Raw genomic sequence first — 14,722 nt, 5'->3', positions numbered from 1 at the left:
GGAGACTTGCAAGCCGAAGAACAGCATCCCAACCGTGAAGCACGGGGGTGGCAGCATCATGTTGTGGGGGTGGTTACTTTGCTGCAGGAGGGACTGGTGCACTTCACAAAATAGATGGCATCATGAGGAATGAAAATGATGTGGATATATTGAAGCAACATCTAAAGACATCAGTCAGGAAGTTAAAGCTTGGTCGCAAATGGGTCTTCCAAATGGACAATTGACCCCAAGCATACTTCCAAAGTTGTCAAAATGGCTTAAGGACAACAAAGTCAAGGTATTGTAGTGGCCATTACAAAGTCCTGACCTCAATCCTATAGAAAGTTTGTGGGCAGAACTGAAAAAGCGTGTGCGAGCAAGGAGGCCTACAAACCTGACCCAGTTACACCAGCTCTGTCAGGAGGAATGGGCCAAAATTCACCCAACTTTTTGTGGGAAGCTTGTGGAAGGCTACCTGAAACGTTTGACCCAAGTTAAACAATTTAAAGGCAATGCTACCAAATACTAATTGAGTGTATGTAAACTTCTGACCCACTGGGAATGTAATGAAAGAAATAAAAGCTGAAATAAATAATTCTCTCTACTATTCTGACATTTTACATTATTAAAATAAAGTGGTGATCCTAACTGACTTAAGACAGGGAATTTTTACAAGGATTAAATGTCAGGAATTGTGAAAAACAGAGTTTAAATGTATTTGGCTAAGGTGTATGTAAACATCTGACTTCAACTGTACATAGATTTGTTTAGCAATGGTATTACATTATGTTCTATACATTGCTCATCCCATAGGTGATTATTTTCTGTCCTTTTTTGTACAGCCTAACATCTCAGGCCACAACTTAGTAGAATTATCTGTAATGCAGACTATGAATTACTGTATTTTAAAGGCATCATTGTGTCATACGTCTACCTACAGTCAGTGGTGGAAAATGTAACAAATGTTCATACTTGAGTAAAAGTAAAGAAAGCTTAATAGAAAATGACTCAAGTAAAAGTGAAGTCACCCAGTTAAATACTACTTGAGTAAAAGTCTAAGTATTTGGTTTTAAATATACTTAGGTATCGAAAGTAAATGTAATTGCAAAATTATACTTAAGTATCAAAAGTAAAAGTATAAATAATTTCAAATTGCTTAAACCAGACAGCACAAATGTTTTTTATTTCATTTTTTATTTACAGATCGCCCACTACAACACGCAAACATAATTTACAAATGAAGCATTTGTGTTTAATGAGTCTGCCAGATCAGAGGCAGTAGGGATTCCCAGGGATGTTCTCTTGATAAGTGTGTGAATTGGGCCATTTTCCTGTCCTGCTAAGCATTCAAAATGTAAAAAGTATTTTTGGGTGTCAGGGAAAATGTATGGAGTAAAAAGTATATTATTTTCTTTACGAATGTAGTGAAGTAAAAGTTGTCAAAAATAAAAATAGTAAAAACTAGAGGTGGGACCAAGTCATTGTTTTACAAGTCACAAGTAAGTCTAAAGTCTTAGTGCTCAAGTCCCAAGTCAAGTCCCAAATCAAGACAGGCAAGTCCGAGTCAAGTCTCAAGTCAAGACCGACAGGTATCAAGTCAAGTCTCAAGTCCCAAACAAGTCATAATGTGCTCTTCACCAAATGTAATACCATTTCATATTTTTAACAAGAGTAATAGTTAGTATATTACATTTACCCAAATCATGAATGCTTTTAAAAATATATATATATTTATTAATTTCCAAATAAATGTTACATTTCCATGGAAATACATGGGTAGCCATGAGAAAGACACCCCCCCCCCCCCCCCCAATAGGGATCGAGGATCGCTATGGGGCGCAATCAGGCGATGTAGGCTTGTACACAATCATCCAACCTTAACACACACACACACACACACACACACACACTATCTCTCTGTGTGGTTACAGTAGGCTAACTTATGTCAATGGTTTTAGGAACAGCAGTAACATCAGGCAGGATTTAGGCTACCAACTGCCTAGCCAGTTGTAGCTCAATCTTGGGTGCAATGATCACGTTCCCGCACTGACTGACCGTGTGGAGGCTCATTAATTTAACGTTACGTTAACCTACATGCTACACTAGCAAAGATATAAATGATGTAGCTGTCGGCTATATTAGCCACGACTTACCGTTCTTTGTGCAGCTTCAAATATCGAACGAAGTTGGAAATTGTTGCGCCTCCGTCTGTAATTTTCTTCCCACATGTTTTGCAAGTTGCAATCTGTTTTTTGTTGATACAGTGTCGTCTTTATATCCGAAAATAATAATTTTGGGTATCATCTTTCCAAGGGCTCCATCTGAATTCACCCGCCGACATTCCTCTGCACTGCCACGCACAACTTTTTCTCAGCTGGCACAATTTGATTGGCTGCTGTCCAATTCAAACTGTAATCCATTAAATGAAGAGTTGATGCGCTGCACACTTTTTTTAATAGGATCATTTTTAATATTTGGGCTTGGGGAGGGTATCAAGTCAGGTCGAGTCAAATGGCTCAAGTCCAAGTTAAGTCACGAGTTATTGGTGTCAAAGTCGAGTAGCAAGTCATCATATTTGTGACTCAAGTCCAAGTCATGTGACTCGAGTCCATATCTCTGGTAAAAACCTACTTGTATTTTTGTAGTATTGTAGTATTTTTACTTAAGTACTTTATACCACTGCCTACATTGCCAAGTGAAAGTCTACACACCTGTTGCACTGTCTTCAAATTTGATCTAAAAAGGGAATACATTGGACCATGCTGTGGAAATGTTTTACAGCGGTAGGGACTGGAGGACTAGTCAGGATCGAGGAAAAGATGAACGGAGAAAAGTACAGAGAGATCCTTAATGAAAACCTGCTCCAGAGAGCTCAGGACCCTTAGCACACAGCCAATACAACGCAGGAGTGGCTTCGAGACAAGTCTCTGAATTTCATTGAGTGGCCCAGCCAGAGGCCGGACTTGAACCCAAACAAACATCTCTGGAGAGACCTGAAAATAGCTGTGAGGCGACGCTCCCCATCCAACCTGACAGAGCTTGAGGATCTGCAGAGAAGAATGGGAGAAACAAGCCAAATACAGGTGTGCCAAGCTTGTAGTGTCATAACCAAGAAGGCTCGAGTCTGTAATCACTGCCAAAGATGCTTCAACAAAGTACTGAGTAAAGGGTCTGAATACTTATGTAAATGTGATATTTAAGTATTTTTTTTATATACATTTTCTAAGATTTCTAAAAGCCTGTTTTTGCATTGTCATTATGGGGTATTGTGTGTCAATTTGAGGAAAATACCAATTGAATCCATGTTAGAATAAGGCTGTAACGTAATGAAATGTGGAAAAAGTCAAGGGGGTCTGAATACTTTTCGAATGCACTGTATCCATTGATTTTGTCAAAATTGCTCAAGCTCATTAACTTTGGCTAGGAAATCCTTAATGAACAGCAATAATCAAACCTTGTCTCTGATTTTCAAGCAGACTGGACCGTTCAGGATCACTCAACCCCTCTTGGAAGCCATTTTGGTGTGTCTTTGGCATTAAAATGTGTGTAGTACCCATAACATGATGCTTCCACTACAATACGTGAAAATACAGAGGATTAATAACATTCCAATCACTCCACATTACTGGCCTGTGTGACAAAGTGAAAAGATGGAAACCTGTGGGAAAAATTACTTAGAATCATATGTGCTGTTTGCAGTCAAGACAACACGGCAAATAAATACATAAAAAACTTCAGGTTTGGGTCAAATCCAATACAACACAGAGTGAAACTCTTTGTATTTTCAAGCATTGTGGTGGCAGCATCATGTTATGTGTATGCTTGTCACTGTCGGGGAATGTGGAGTAGTTTGTGTAAATCGGCAGTAAAAATGATTCAGTTTTTGTAAGGGGTCTGTAGACTTTCACTAGGCACTGTAGACTGAGCTTTCCTTTCTATTACACTGTTAGAATGGTGGAAATGGAGTGTGAGAAAGTCTGCATTTTAAGAAAACGGTGATATGTAGGCAAATGATTGACACTTCAAGGAGGGAGGGATCTGAACAGAAACATGGACTGGGATTTGTTGCTCAGCTGGAGAGAAATGCGCATAGAGAGAGAGACTGGGGGGGGGGGGGGTGAGCAAGAAAAGAGAGGAGAGAGAGAGAGTGAGTGAGGAGAGAGGGAGCTCTCGGTCCTAATCATCAGATTTCTTTTGTCACTGCGATTCTGTCTGCTTTTTCATCTGCAGCACACAGGAAAATAGAACAACATTGAAAAGAGTGAGATAAACGAAGGAAAAAAGAGTGCGAAGTGCAGAAGATATTTTCTGTCCCGGCTCGCATATAGAGGGATTTTCTGAGGGAAATAAGAGACTGACTCATACGGAGGCAAAATAAGTGGATGTGTGGGAAACCATTTACAAGTTTGAAGACAAACCCGTGAAGAGGAGAGGATCCAGGAACAGAGAGGACAAAGAGCAGGAGAGAAAGGGGACCTGTTCAGTCTCATCCTCATGCCACCAAACTGTCATTATTAGACAGCAACAGGATAGTCCTAGCTTCACTTGCCTGTCTACCTGCCTCTCTCCCACATCTGTATTCTGCAACCTTGGACACAACATCTGTTATTTCAAGCCTTGGATACATGTTGTTGGGTCCCAGAGGACGTGACAAGGCGTCAGTTTGAGGGTTCTCCTCGACAGCGGTGCCTGTGAGTGAGTGGGTGGAATTGTCTCCCTCCGCCTGCACTCCGCTGTGTTGGGAGTGTGTGTGTGTGTGTGTGTGTGTGCGCACTGACCGATGTGTATGTGAACTCAATTGCTTGTCTCTGGTTGTTGCAATCGTCTTAGTCATCCTTCAGCCTCTAACTGGGTTGTTGTTCACCTGTGAGTGTGTGTTTGTGCGTAGGGGTGTGTGTGTGTGACTCTCTTGGGTATCATTGGGACTGTATGTATGGTGGAACTGTATGTATGCACCAGCTCTTGCGTAACATGTTGTCAACTGCATGACATCCTTCCAGAAAGACTTCCACCTTCATGGACTTGACACGGAATAGTGCTAAAGGATTTGCAGTTGCACACCACTGTTTCGCCATACATGCATAATGAATGCATAAGGATCCATTATGCAGGAACTGGAGTCCCCTCGGAGTGCTTGAAGCCCATGTTAACCTCCTCAGTAGTTTCCTCAAAAGAACAGTGAAGCGCTGTTAGTAAGACATACAGACCCCTGTTGTCAGCCACCAGTGACAGTGACTGTCTGCCTCTCTGTCTGTCTGAAGAGTGACCTCTCTATTTACAGCCACTTCTTTGTGTCGTATTCTCTCTCTCTCCTATCTTCAACTGAATCCTGTACGTTTTGGTGTTACGCTTTGAAAGAGGCCATATACAGAATCCGTAGACCCTTCGACCAATCTCGCTTTATCCCTCCCTCCACAAACTCTTACCCTCTGGACCCTGCTCTCATTGGTCCATCGTCATGATTGGTGTAAACAGCATCCATTCAGATGGGCGAAATCGCTCCCGCTCTCTTTGCTCTGTGCGTGTTCGGCGGGACTTCAGGGTGATGGATCCCTTCCGCTACCCCCGCGCCCCCCGCTCTCGTTCCCTCAAACCCTTGTCCTTCCCTGACCTGCTGGGAAGGTCCCAGGATGGACAGAACCACCCACAGGCCCGCAAGAAGAAGGCACAGCTTGGAAAATGCAGGGTAAATTTATGTGGTTTAATTTGGTCCAAGCAGCAGACTTGTGTTGCGATCAGTGTGACTAATAAGATCAATGTGAACTGGTTTATTCAGGAGCTCTATTGATTGTTGTCAGACATGATACCAGGATGACCAAAAGTCCCACCACACTCATTACACATTCAGCGAGCTCATGTACGCACACACGTTTTCATATGTGTGACGTCTGTTTTGTCTGGTCTTTTTTTTTCTAGGCCTTGTACAACTCTATCAGAAACGAGAAGCTCCAGTGGACCATGTAAGTGTACTTTGCAAAAAAATATATATTTTTGTTTCAACTAATTATTATTAAGTAACAGGTTCCACAGGCTTTTTTGTTTGTTTACTCAACATTACGGTCAAAGTGTTACCTGAAGGAAAAAAAATACAAATAAAGTGGGGCACAAAAATTCAGTCAACCTAAAATGTATGTTTGTTCAAATTGTCTCATGTTCATTGAACTAGAAATTGTTATTTGGGCATTTTACATAAAAAAGTCTGTGGAAGTAGTATGTAATTAAACATGTCCTCACCTGGGATTTGAACTCCTAACCTCTTGGTTCATGGCATTCCAATTTTCCTGCTACAACACCATGTCTGTGTCAATGACTGATTTCACCCGTATTGCTACATTTGGCACTTCAAAGTAAATCTCAGCTTTGTTAAACGTACACTCGAGGAGAAAAAACATTTTATTTATTATAGTGGTTAAGGAGTAACATTTTAAACAGAGTAATATGCCCCACCAACATTAAACAAACATACAGAAAAACTTTTTTTTTTTTTTTTTAATAAATCATTCAAATAAATGATAAGAGAATAGTCAGATTAACTGACATTTAACACAGACAAGGTGGCGTAGCAGGACGATCAGAATGCCATGAACCAAGAGGTTGTGAGTTCAAATCCCAAGTGAGGACATGTTGAATAATAATTACTGTATAAAAGAACATGCACAAAAATGATCATGTGTGTCAAATATGTAGGTTGAAAACATTGTATGTTAAAAGCACTGTGTGTGTAACTAGTTCCACAGCCTTTTTTTAAGTAAGATTCCCAAATAATAACTTCTAGTTAAATGAATGTTACAAGTTGAGCAAACACATCATTTTAAGTTAACAGAATTTTTGGGCCAAGTATGTTTTTGTTTTGTTCAGGTAACACTTGAACTGAAAAGTTGAGTAAACAAACAAAAAAAAGTCTGTGGAACCAGTTACTTAATAATAAGTAGTTGAAACAACTAGGTTTAAAAAAATGTTTTTACAGTGTACGAATCATGTTTATGTTGGGCATATGTTAGACTTTATTTGCTTGCACTTGCCTTATTTAATCAAAACTACAGGTTTCCTGAATAATGATTAATCTCAGGTTTGGATACATTTTCATAACGTTACAAAATCAGCATATCAGAATATGGAATTAGATATAAATGTACTTGTCTACAAGTAATATCCCCCTTACAGAATCAACTACCAACTGTGCCCCTGTAGCATTTGCCAGACTGTGTGTGTGCCAATGGTTGCTATTCTGGACCTAGCCTTTGTGATGCCCTGAGACCCTATTTAAGACTTAAGCTCTCCAGACTTCGTTGCCATGGATACAGGTCCCGACTTGCCTTTCTCTGTAATTACAGGTCGACGTCTCACTCCAATTCTTAAGCAGGCACGTCCGCCCGCTTTTTGGGGGTTCAGTCAGCCTCTGAAAGAGAGCAGTGGGAAAATCATCTTCTCTCACGTTCCTTTTCACTCTGCACCGCTGCTTTAATCTTTCCCGGTCCCAACATCCCAAGGCTCGCCATGTGCCTTGCTCTCTATTCTCTCCTCTATCCTAGTCTGTCTGTCTGTGTCTGTCTGTGTCTGTCTGTGTCTGTCTGTGTCTCTGTCTGTGTCTCTGTCTGTGTCTCTGTCTGTGTCTCTGTCTGTGTCTCTGTCTGTCTGTCTGCACCACTTGCTCTTGTGGATTCAGAGAGGTCAGCAGTTACTTAGCAACAGATCAGAGCTTTTGTGTATGGTATGTGCTGAGTGCTGACTGGCCTATTTTACTCTTCAGAATGAATCTAGCAGTGGCAACACAAGTGGTTTGTCGCTTAGTTTATGCGTCGTCTTTTTAAAGATAAATTGATAACATCCTGTAACGCTTTACATTGTACCTGCAGGTATAATGCTATAACATGTTATAGGCATTCATAAGCCTTTTTATGTCTTACAGTAAGGCTTATTGTATCATCTCTATACATTCATATTTCTACTGACTCATAATGACTGGTATTTAGTCAGAAACATTGAGATGATTCTATGACATTATTAGAGGGCCATGCGTGCTTATGGCAAGTCTTGCAATGCAGGATATTTGAATCATAATGCATTCCACCAGCCGGCTTCAAGTGTTCCCTATGGCTTTGAGGAGATATGATAAACGAAAGATTGATTGAGAGAGATGGAGAGTTCTTTTAAGACACAGATCCTGGGGAGGGTCACACCAGACGGGCGAGCAGCCTCTGTGTGTGTGTCCACAGGTATGTTACTTCTGTGACAGTGGATGATTTAATCTTACAGATCAAGTGTGTGTGTGTGTGCCTCTATTTATATATCTGAGTGTGTCTAGCAGAGAGACAGAGGAGGTGGACAGTACAGTGTGACACAGCAGCACACCCCCTCTGACAAACAGCAATTTAACGCTCATACATTAATGAATGTTTATGCGAGCAGCTGCAAGGCTTCACTGGTGTACCGGTCTGTATTCAGTCAGTGTCTTCAGTGGGTGAGAGACACCATCATCCACAAATGTCAGATTCTCTCTTATAGCATCACGGAACACTCAGACTCCTCAGTTCAGGGGAAAATGGCATCTTTAAAACTGCCACAGTCAGTCAAAGAGACACCAGGACCTGTTACCTAACAGCCAGTGAGTCTCTCACCACTCATACCGTTGTGCTCTTACAGCAAAGACCATTTCTCTGTAAGAGATGAATTCTAGATATTTGAATGATAATTGACTGGATGATAGTCATTATGTTCATGCTTGTCAAAGTGAGTTCTGTCAGTTGTCAGTGTCAGGGCTTATGGCTGGGTTTCAGTTTGTTTGCCTTGCAGGAGAACTTGGCAAAGATTTCTCTGATTGGCCAGTAAGATGCACGTAAGCTGCTCAGCTGGAGCATTATGGGATGTTACCTCTCAGCGCGGGTGACACAGCCAGTGACCCTGAAATCCAGAGGCTCTTACATGAGTGGCATACCGAGTGCATTAAGACATATGGCCATTTTCCCCTCCAAGCTATGAGGACTGATCATTCATACGTCCTGGATCTGAACTGGAGCAGATGATTGAAAAGAGTTCGAGACTAGTGTGTTTTGTTTGACGACGAGGGGAATTACAACTTGTATTTGAATTGTATCTTCTCCACAGCGATGAGGAGGAGTTGCGCAAGTCCTTCTCCGAGTTGGCCGATTTGCGCACTGACTCCGCCTCCCACACCATGAAGCGAATCGGCAGTGGTCTAGGCGTGGCCCAGAATCCTGACGCCCTGATCTATAAGAACGGCTTCCTGGTACGGAAGGTCCACGCAGACTCTGACGGCAAGAAAAGTAGGTTCCCTCTACCCTCGCCTGTCACCTGTCAACCATATCTGTTTTATCGCACGGTTGATAAATCCGACCATGTCTGTCTAAACATTGCTGTACTATCACTAATTTCGATTCAAAATCACATTTGGGATATTGAGTGGATATTTACTTTCTTTCAATGGTTGTTTTTCAGCGCCCAGAGGTAAGAGAGGATGGAAGACGTTTTATGTCATGCTGAAGGGACTGGTCCTCTACCTGCAGAAGGTACACCAAACCACACCCCTCTCGGCATCCTAACAGTATATCCCACTCGGTGATTGGACTTGTGTGATAACATTCTGCTCTCTGATTGGTCTGTAGGGAGAGTACCGTCCAGAAAAGCAGCTGTCTGAAGAGGATCTGAAGAACGCTGTGTCCATCCACCACTCTCTGGCCATGAGGGCAGCGGACTACAGCAAGAGGCCCAACGTCTTCTACCTGCGCACTGCAGACTGGAGAGTGTTCCTCTTCCAAGCACCGTGAGTCTCCTCATCCTCATCTCCACCCATTTCTTATCTCCACCAAGTCCACCTCTAATTCCATACAATTAAGAATGTATTTATCTGACCCAATTGTGTGCTCTGTATTGGTACATGGCTATTACTGCCTTCTACAAGGCTTTACTGTACTAAGGCTGTACTACGTTCCCCCGAAACAGTAGTGATTGAGAGCAGAGTGGGCAGTGCCCCTGTCATAGAACCCCAGGCTCAGATAGATTATCATTATGTTTTTGTGTCCCTGGAGGACACAGTTGTCTGGTATGTCCTAGATACACACTTTCTTTCAGGGTTGGGATCAATTCTATTTCAATTCAGGAAGTGGAATTTAAAAAATCCTAATTGACGATAACTGTCCCTCTTATTCAATTGATATCTTTTTTTGTTTACTGGGGCTGAGAATTGTGCCCTTAGTCAGTATCCAGATTTGAACTCCGTTGTCCTCCATCTCAGTAATGCAGAGCAGATGCAGTCGTGGATCACGCGTATCAACGCGGTGTCAGCCATGTTCTCAGCGCCACCCTTCCCTGCAGCCATCGGCTCTCAGAAGAAATTCAGCCGTCCGCTGCTGCCAGGCTCCAACACCAAGCTGTCTCAGGTACACAGAGGCCTCCACTCACACCATGACCCTCTCTCTCTTTCTCTCGCTCTGCTTCCACATACTAGCTCCCAGTCCAAACCTATTTCCTCCATCCAGTATCTGTTCTGTAGTTAGATCAACCCCCACATTTTTTTTTAAACTTGTGTACTTAAGGCAATCATTAAATACACACTCCTGTATACCTCTTTTTGTGTTAAAAACAGAGAAGAACTGCTATTTACAACCATAAAATTACTAAAATGCGTAAGTAAGCATCCATGCTGAGCAGAATTCTGTACAAGTTAACCTGACTTTGGTGTAGCCTTATGTTAATGATCCTCCTTCGTCACGTGACAGGAAGAGCAGGTGAAATCCCATGAGACACGTTTCCGGGCCATCTCCTCTGAGCTGAATGAGTTAACCGCTGTAATTCCAGACAAAAAGGCCAAAGTTCGTGATCTGGAGGAGCACAAGCAACGTGAGGAGTACCTGGAGTTTGAGGTGAGTGATTATTGTTGTTGTCTGGTTTAATATGGTTATAGGGATTGATATTTGCAGCCAGAGCCGTAGTCTAGCCGAGTTTGGTAGACTGCGTTTGTTTTGATATTCAGAATTGAATGGCTGCCAAATTGGCTACCAAATGTTTTAAGACAATTCCCTTCCAGGTCAGCCAGAATGGAAATAAGAATGATTTAGATTGGTGCCAGAGTCCAGGACCGATTGCCAAGCTCTATTGCCAAACTGGCTCTGATATCAGCTATGGAGAATCCTGTTTGACATCAGGTACTCTTTCTCTCTCTGATCCAGAAAACTCGCTACGGTACGTACGCCATGCTACTGAGGGCTAAGATCCGGAGTGGGGAAGAGGACCTGTCTCTGTTCGAGTCGCGTCTCTTTGACGACGGGGGTCTCCAGAGGGCCCACTCCAGCCCCACTCTGCGGGAGGAACACAGCAGCAGCAGCCAGGCCAGCAGTGCCAAGAGGGGGGGGCAGCAGCAGTAGTTCCAGCACCAGGGGGAGCAGCAAGACGAAGCGCTCTGAGCCCCAGAGAAACAGCTACAGGAAAGGCTGTCAAACAGTGAGAGGGACCCTGGAGGGTGTTGCGGTGGACACGATGGTTTAAACAATTGGATTATCTGTGTTGGATCGATAGACAGGGACCACTGGTGTGACTGGAAAATGAGATGGAGGAGGAAGATGATGGGGGATAGACCTGTTGCATGCTTCTATCCAGAGAAACCACAGGCACTGGATGCTCCAGGGCACGCAGTCCTTCATTTTACTATACACATGACTAACTTCTGTGTGGTCCTAAATTCTGGGTCATATCCATATTTATTTTATTTGAACGTGCTTTTTGAACCAATTGTTGTTGACAGAGATCTATAGATGACATGGACTTATGCCATTAGATCTGATTTATGTTGAGAGTCGTAGGTTATTTTCCTCCCACGAGAGTTCACTATCTCCATAAATTACATCTATGTGATTACTGCACACAGCCCACCTCTTCCACGTGTAAAGTGAGTTGCCGTGCCGACCAGCTAGAATGGACAGAGACGGGGCTGCATCGGCTCATCTGACTGTTACCATGGAGACGAAACGGAGCCCGGGATCATTCCGTCCGACCAGAGTGCCAGAACCTCAACCCAACCACAATGCATTTGGACGAACGCTGGGCTCTTCATGAGAGACATGATCAATTGGAAAGAATACAGCAGGTTACTGGACATAATTTATGATGCTGCATGCACATACAACAAAAAAATCTAAAGTCTTTGCTATGATTTTGTTACTCTAAGGACTTTTATTGTGGCAAACTGAACTGGCCCAGAGCCAGGCCCTTCTACTGTGAAGATCTGCTGGATCTCATTATTATTATTTCTAAGGACATTTACACACATCAGCTATGGCACCGCCACTAATCCTTGAGTGTTTTGTCATACTAATGGGTTGATGAGGTTGTAGGTTGATCACACAAGGCTGGCTGTCTATCGGTTTCATGAACTTAAAGAGTAGGAGGACTGCATGCATACGAGGAGATGGAAGACTCACTCAAGAGGACATGCTTCGCTATGGTATCAAAAGACGATCCTTTTTTTTCTTACGTGATTCACATGATGTTTTTCATTTGTATAACTGCAAAAAAAAGGAAATGTGACAGAAGGCTTAGTTTACAGTACGTCTCAGCTGTAGGTCAAATGTCTCCACAGGAACAACTCATCAGATAATTGATGACGAATTGATTTAAATGTTGGTTGAATGTTGATTTAAATTCAGTATCGTGAATTGTAATGGGGAAAGAAAATAAGGCACTGCCTGCCTACCACACCCAATCTAGTATACACTGAGTGGACAAAACATTAGGAACACCTTCCTAATATTGAGTTGCACCGGCTTTTGCCCTCAGAACAGCCTCAATTCGTCGGAACATGGACTCTGCAAGCAAGGTGTCGAAAGCATTCCACAGGGATGCTGGCCCATGATGACCCCAATGCTTCCCACAGTTGTCAAGTTGGCTTGATGTTCACGGTTGAGTGTTAAAAACCCAGCAGCTTTGCAGTTCTTGACACAAACCGGTGCACCTGGCACACACTACCATACCCCGTTCAAAGGAATTTCAATATTTTGTCTTGCCCATTCACCCTCTGAATTGTCCCCAGGCTTAAAAATCTTTTAACCTGTCTCCACCCCTTCATCTACACTGATTGAAGTGTATTTAACAAGTGACATCAATAAGGGATGATAGCTTTCACCTGGTCAGTCTGTCATGGAAACAGGTGTTCCTAATGTTTTGTACACTCGGGTATTTTCAACCATTTCGGGTGAACCGTTTAGAAATTACAGCACTTTAAAAAAATGTTTTTTTTTTTACATATTCCTAGGGACGTTCTAGTCTTTTAAAGTACCGTAGTAGTTATCTGGGTGTCAAAGTTAAGTATTTGGTCCCATATTCATAGCACACACTGACTGCATCAAACACAAATACAGTATCATACCCCCAAGACATGCTAACTTCAAACCATTAACAATAACAGGGGAGGTTAGCATGTTTTGGTGATATGTGTGTCAAACGTTCTCACTCATCATTATTCAGGACTTTCCGTAATTATGGTAGCATCCGCGTAAGTGTTTAGAAAGATTATATTCTTATTTACAATAAGTGACTCAAATTACACCTCATTTACCATTCATTTCTTTTGGGCACAATCTTTAATACACACGTGAATTTGTCCCAATACTTTTGGACTATGTACAAAAAGTGCTGTAATTTCTAAATGGTTCACCCGATGTGGATGGAAATACCCTCAAATTAAAGCGGACTGACTGCACTTTAACCTCAGTCATCGTATCATTTCAAATCCAAAGTGCTTGAGTCGAGAACCGAAACAATTTCTCACTGTCCCGATACTTTGAGCTCACTGTGTATATAGAATGTCACGCCGAGGCATAGCCATTTTCTTCTCAGGCTGGCAGTGTGGTCTGTGAACCAGTGCAGTAATGTCACCAGAGCTTTCTGTTCCAACGGGAAACAATGGCCGCAGGTTGTACTGTATGAGTAACAGGAGTGCGTGATAGTTATCTGGGTGTCATCATAGACCCACAGTGATCACCGCTTCCCCCCCAATGTTAAAATTTGACCACGGTGATGTGAAACATGATTCCGTGCGTGAGGACCCCCACTGCAATCAGAATGAGATGATTATGTTGAGTTAGGCATCCGCACATATGGCTGTTTGAATAAAACCACAAAATGGCAGAAATGTGTTAGTGTAACTGATGAGTGCCCTTGCCTCAAACTATTATCTAGGCTTTAGCTCAGCGGGCTAACAGTCTTGTTGCTCAGAGGACACGGTTCAAACTCAGTTGGTCACATTTAGCAATGTTGGCTGTCTGTGTAATTCTACAGGGACCATGACAGGGTAAGGCATGACATGTGCAGTCATGCAGAATGTTAATCACTTTTGGGTGTGTCTCTTTCCCCCAGTGTAAATATGTGAGGTGGTATGGTGAGAGACCATGGATAGACACAATTACAAGCCAGAGTAGGGCTTCTGTGATATAAAAACAGGGGTTGTGTGTCACACCTTGGCTTAGATATTCTACTTCAACAGTAGGCCCTATTTCTGCTTATCAGTCAACTTGGTCTTGAGTACTTGTCATTGTCAACAAAAAAATATATAGTATACTGCTTCATGTAGAGGTTTTTACTGGACCCCATAGACGCTGCATCTGAATGCAACTTATTTAATTTCCCATTAGCTGTACATATTGTCAATAACACATTAAGATTTTGCTCTCTGAAATGTACTAAATGGTTTGTATGTTTGGGGCAGATGACAAAAATAAACATTTTGAAAAGA

At 42.4% G+C, this 14,722-nt stretch overlaps 1 protein-coding gene across 3 annotated transcripts in view; it reads left to right on the top strand.

Annotated features, from left to right (window-relative positions):
* The window catches only part of LOC129852019 (PH and SEC7 domain-containing protein 1-like), a 60,447-nt gene extending 45,725 nt beyond the window's left edge, over positions 1 to 14,722 (top strand). For 2 of the 3 annotated variants that reach the window (XM_055918240.1, XM_055918241.1), the window contains 7 exons: positions 5,896 to 5,939; positions 9,085 to 9,263; positions 9,436 to 9,506; positions 9,603 to 9,760; positions 10,232 to 10,376; positions 10,716 to 10,859; positions 11,166 to 14,722. In XM_055918240.1, coding sequence (XP_055774215.1) covers positions 5,896 to 5,939; positions 9,085 to 9,263; positions 9,436 to 9,506; positions 9,603 to 9,760; positions 10,232 to 10,376; positions 10,716 to 10,859; positions 11,166 to 11,360 — 936 coding nt within the window. In that variant the 3' untranslated portion in view covers positions 11,361 to 14,722. Of the gene's footprint in view, positions 1 to 4,094; positions 5,666 to 5,895; positions 5,940 to 9,084; positions 9,264 to 9,435; positions 9,507 to 9,602; positions 9,761 to 10,231; positions 10,377 to 10,715; positions 10,860 to 11,165 lie in introns of those variants that run through there. The other variant, XM_055918242.1, reaches the window with a different exon arrangement.

This window comes from Salvelinus fontinalis, chromosome 1, assembly GCF_029448725.1.
Source record: "Salvelinus fontinalis isolate EN_2023a chromosome 1, ASM2944872v1, whole genome shotgun sequence".
In the NCBI taxonomy this organism is placed as follows: Eukaryota; Metazoa; Chordata; class Actinopteri; order Salmoniformes; family Salmonidae; genus Salvelinus; species Salvelinus fontinalis.
This window is presented reverse-complemented; position numbering and strand designations above follow the sequence as displayed.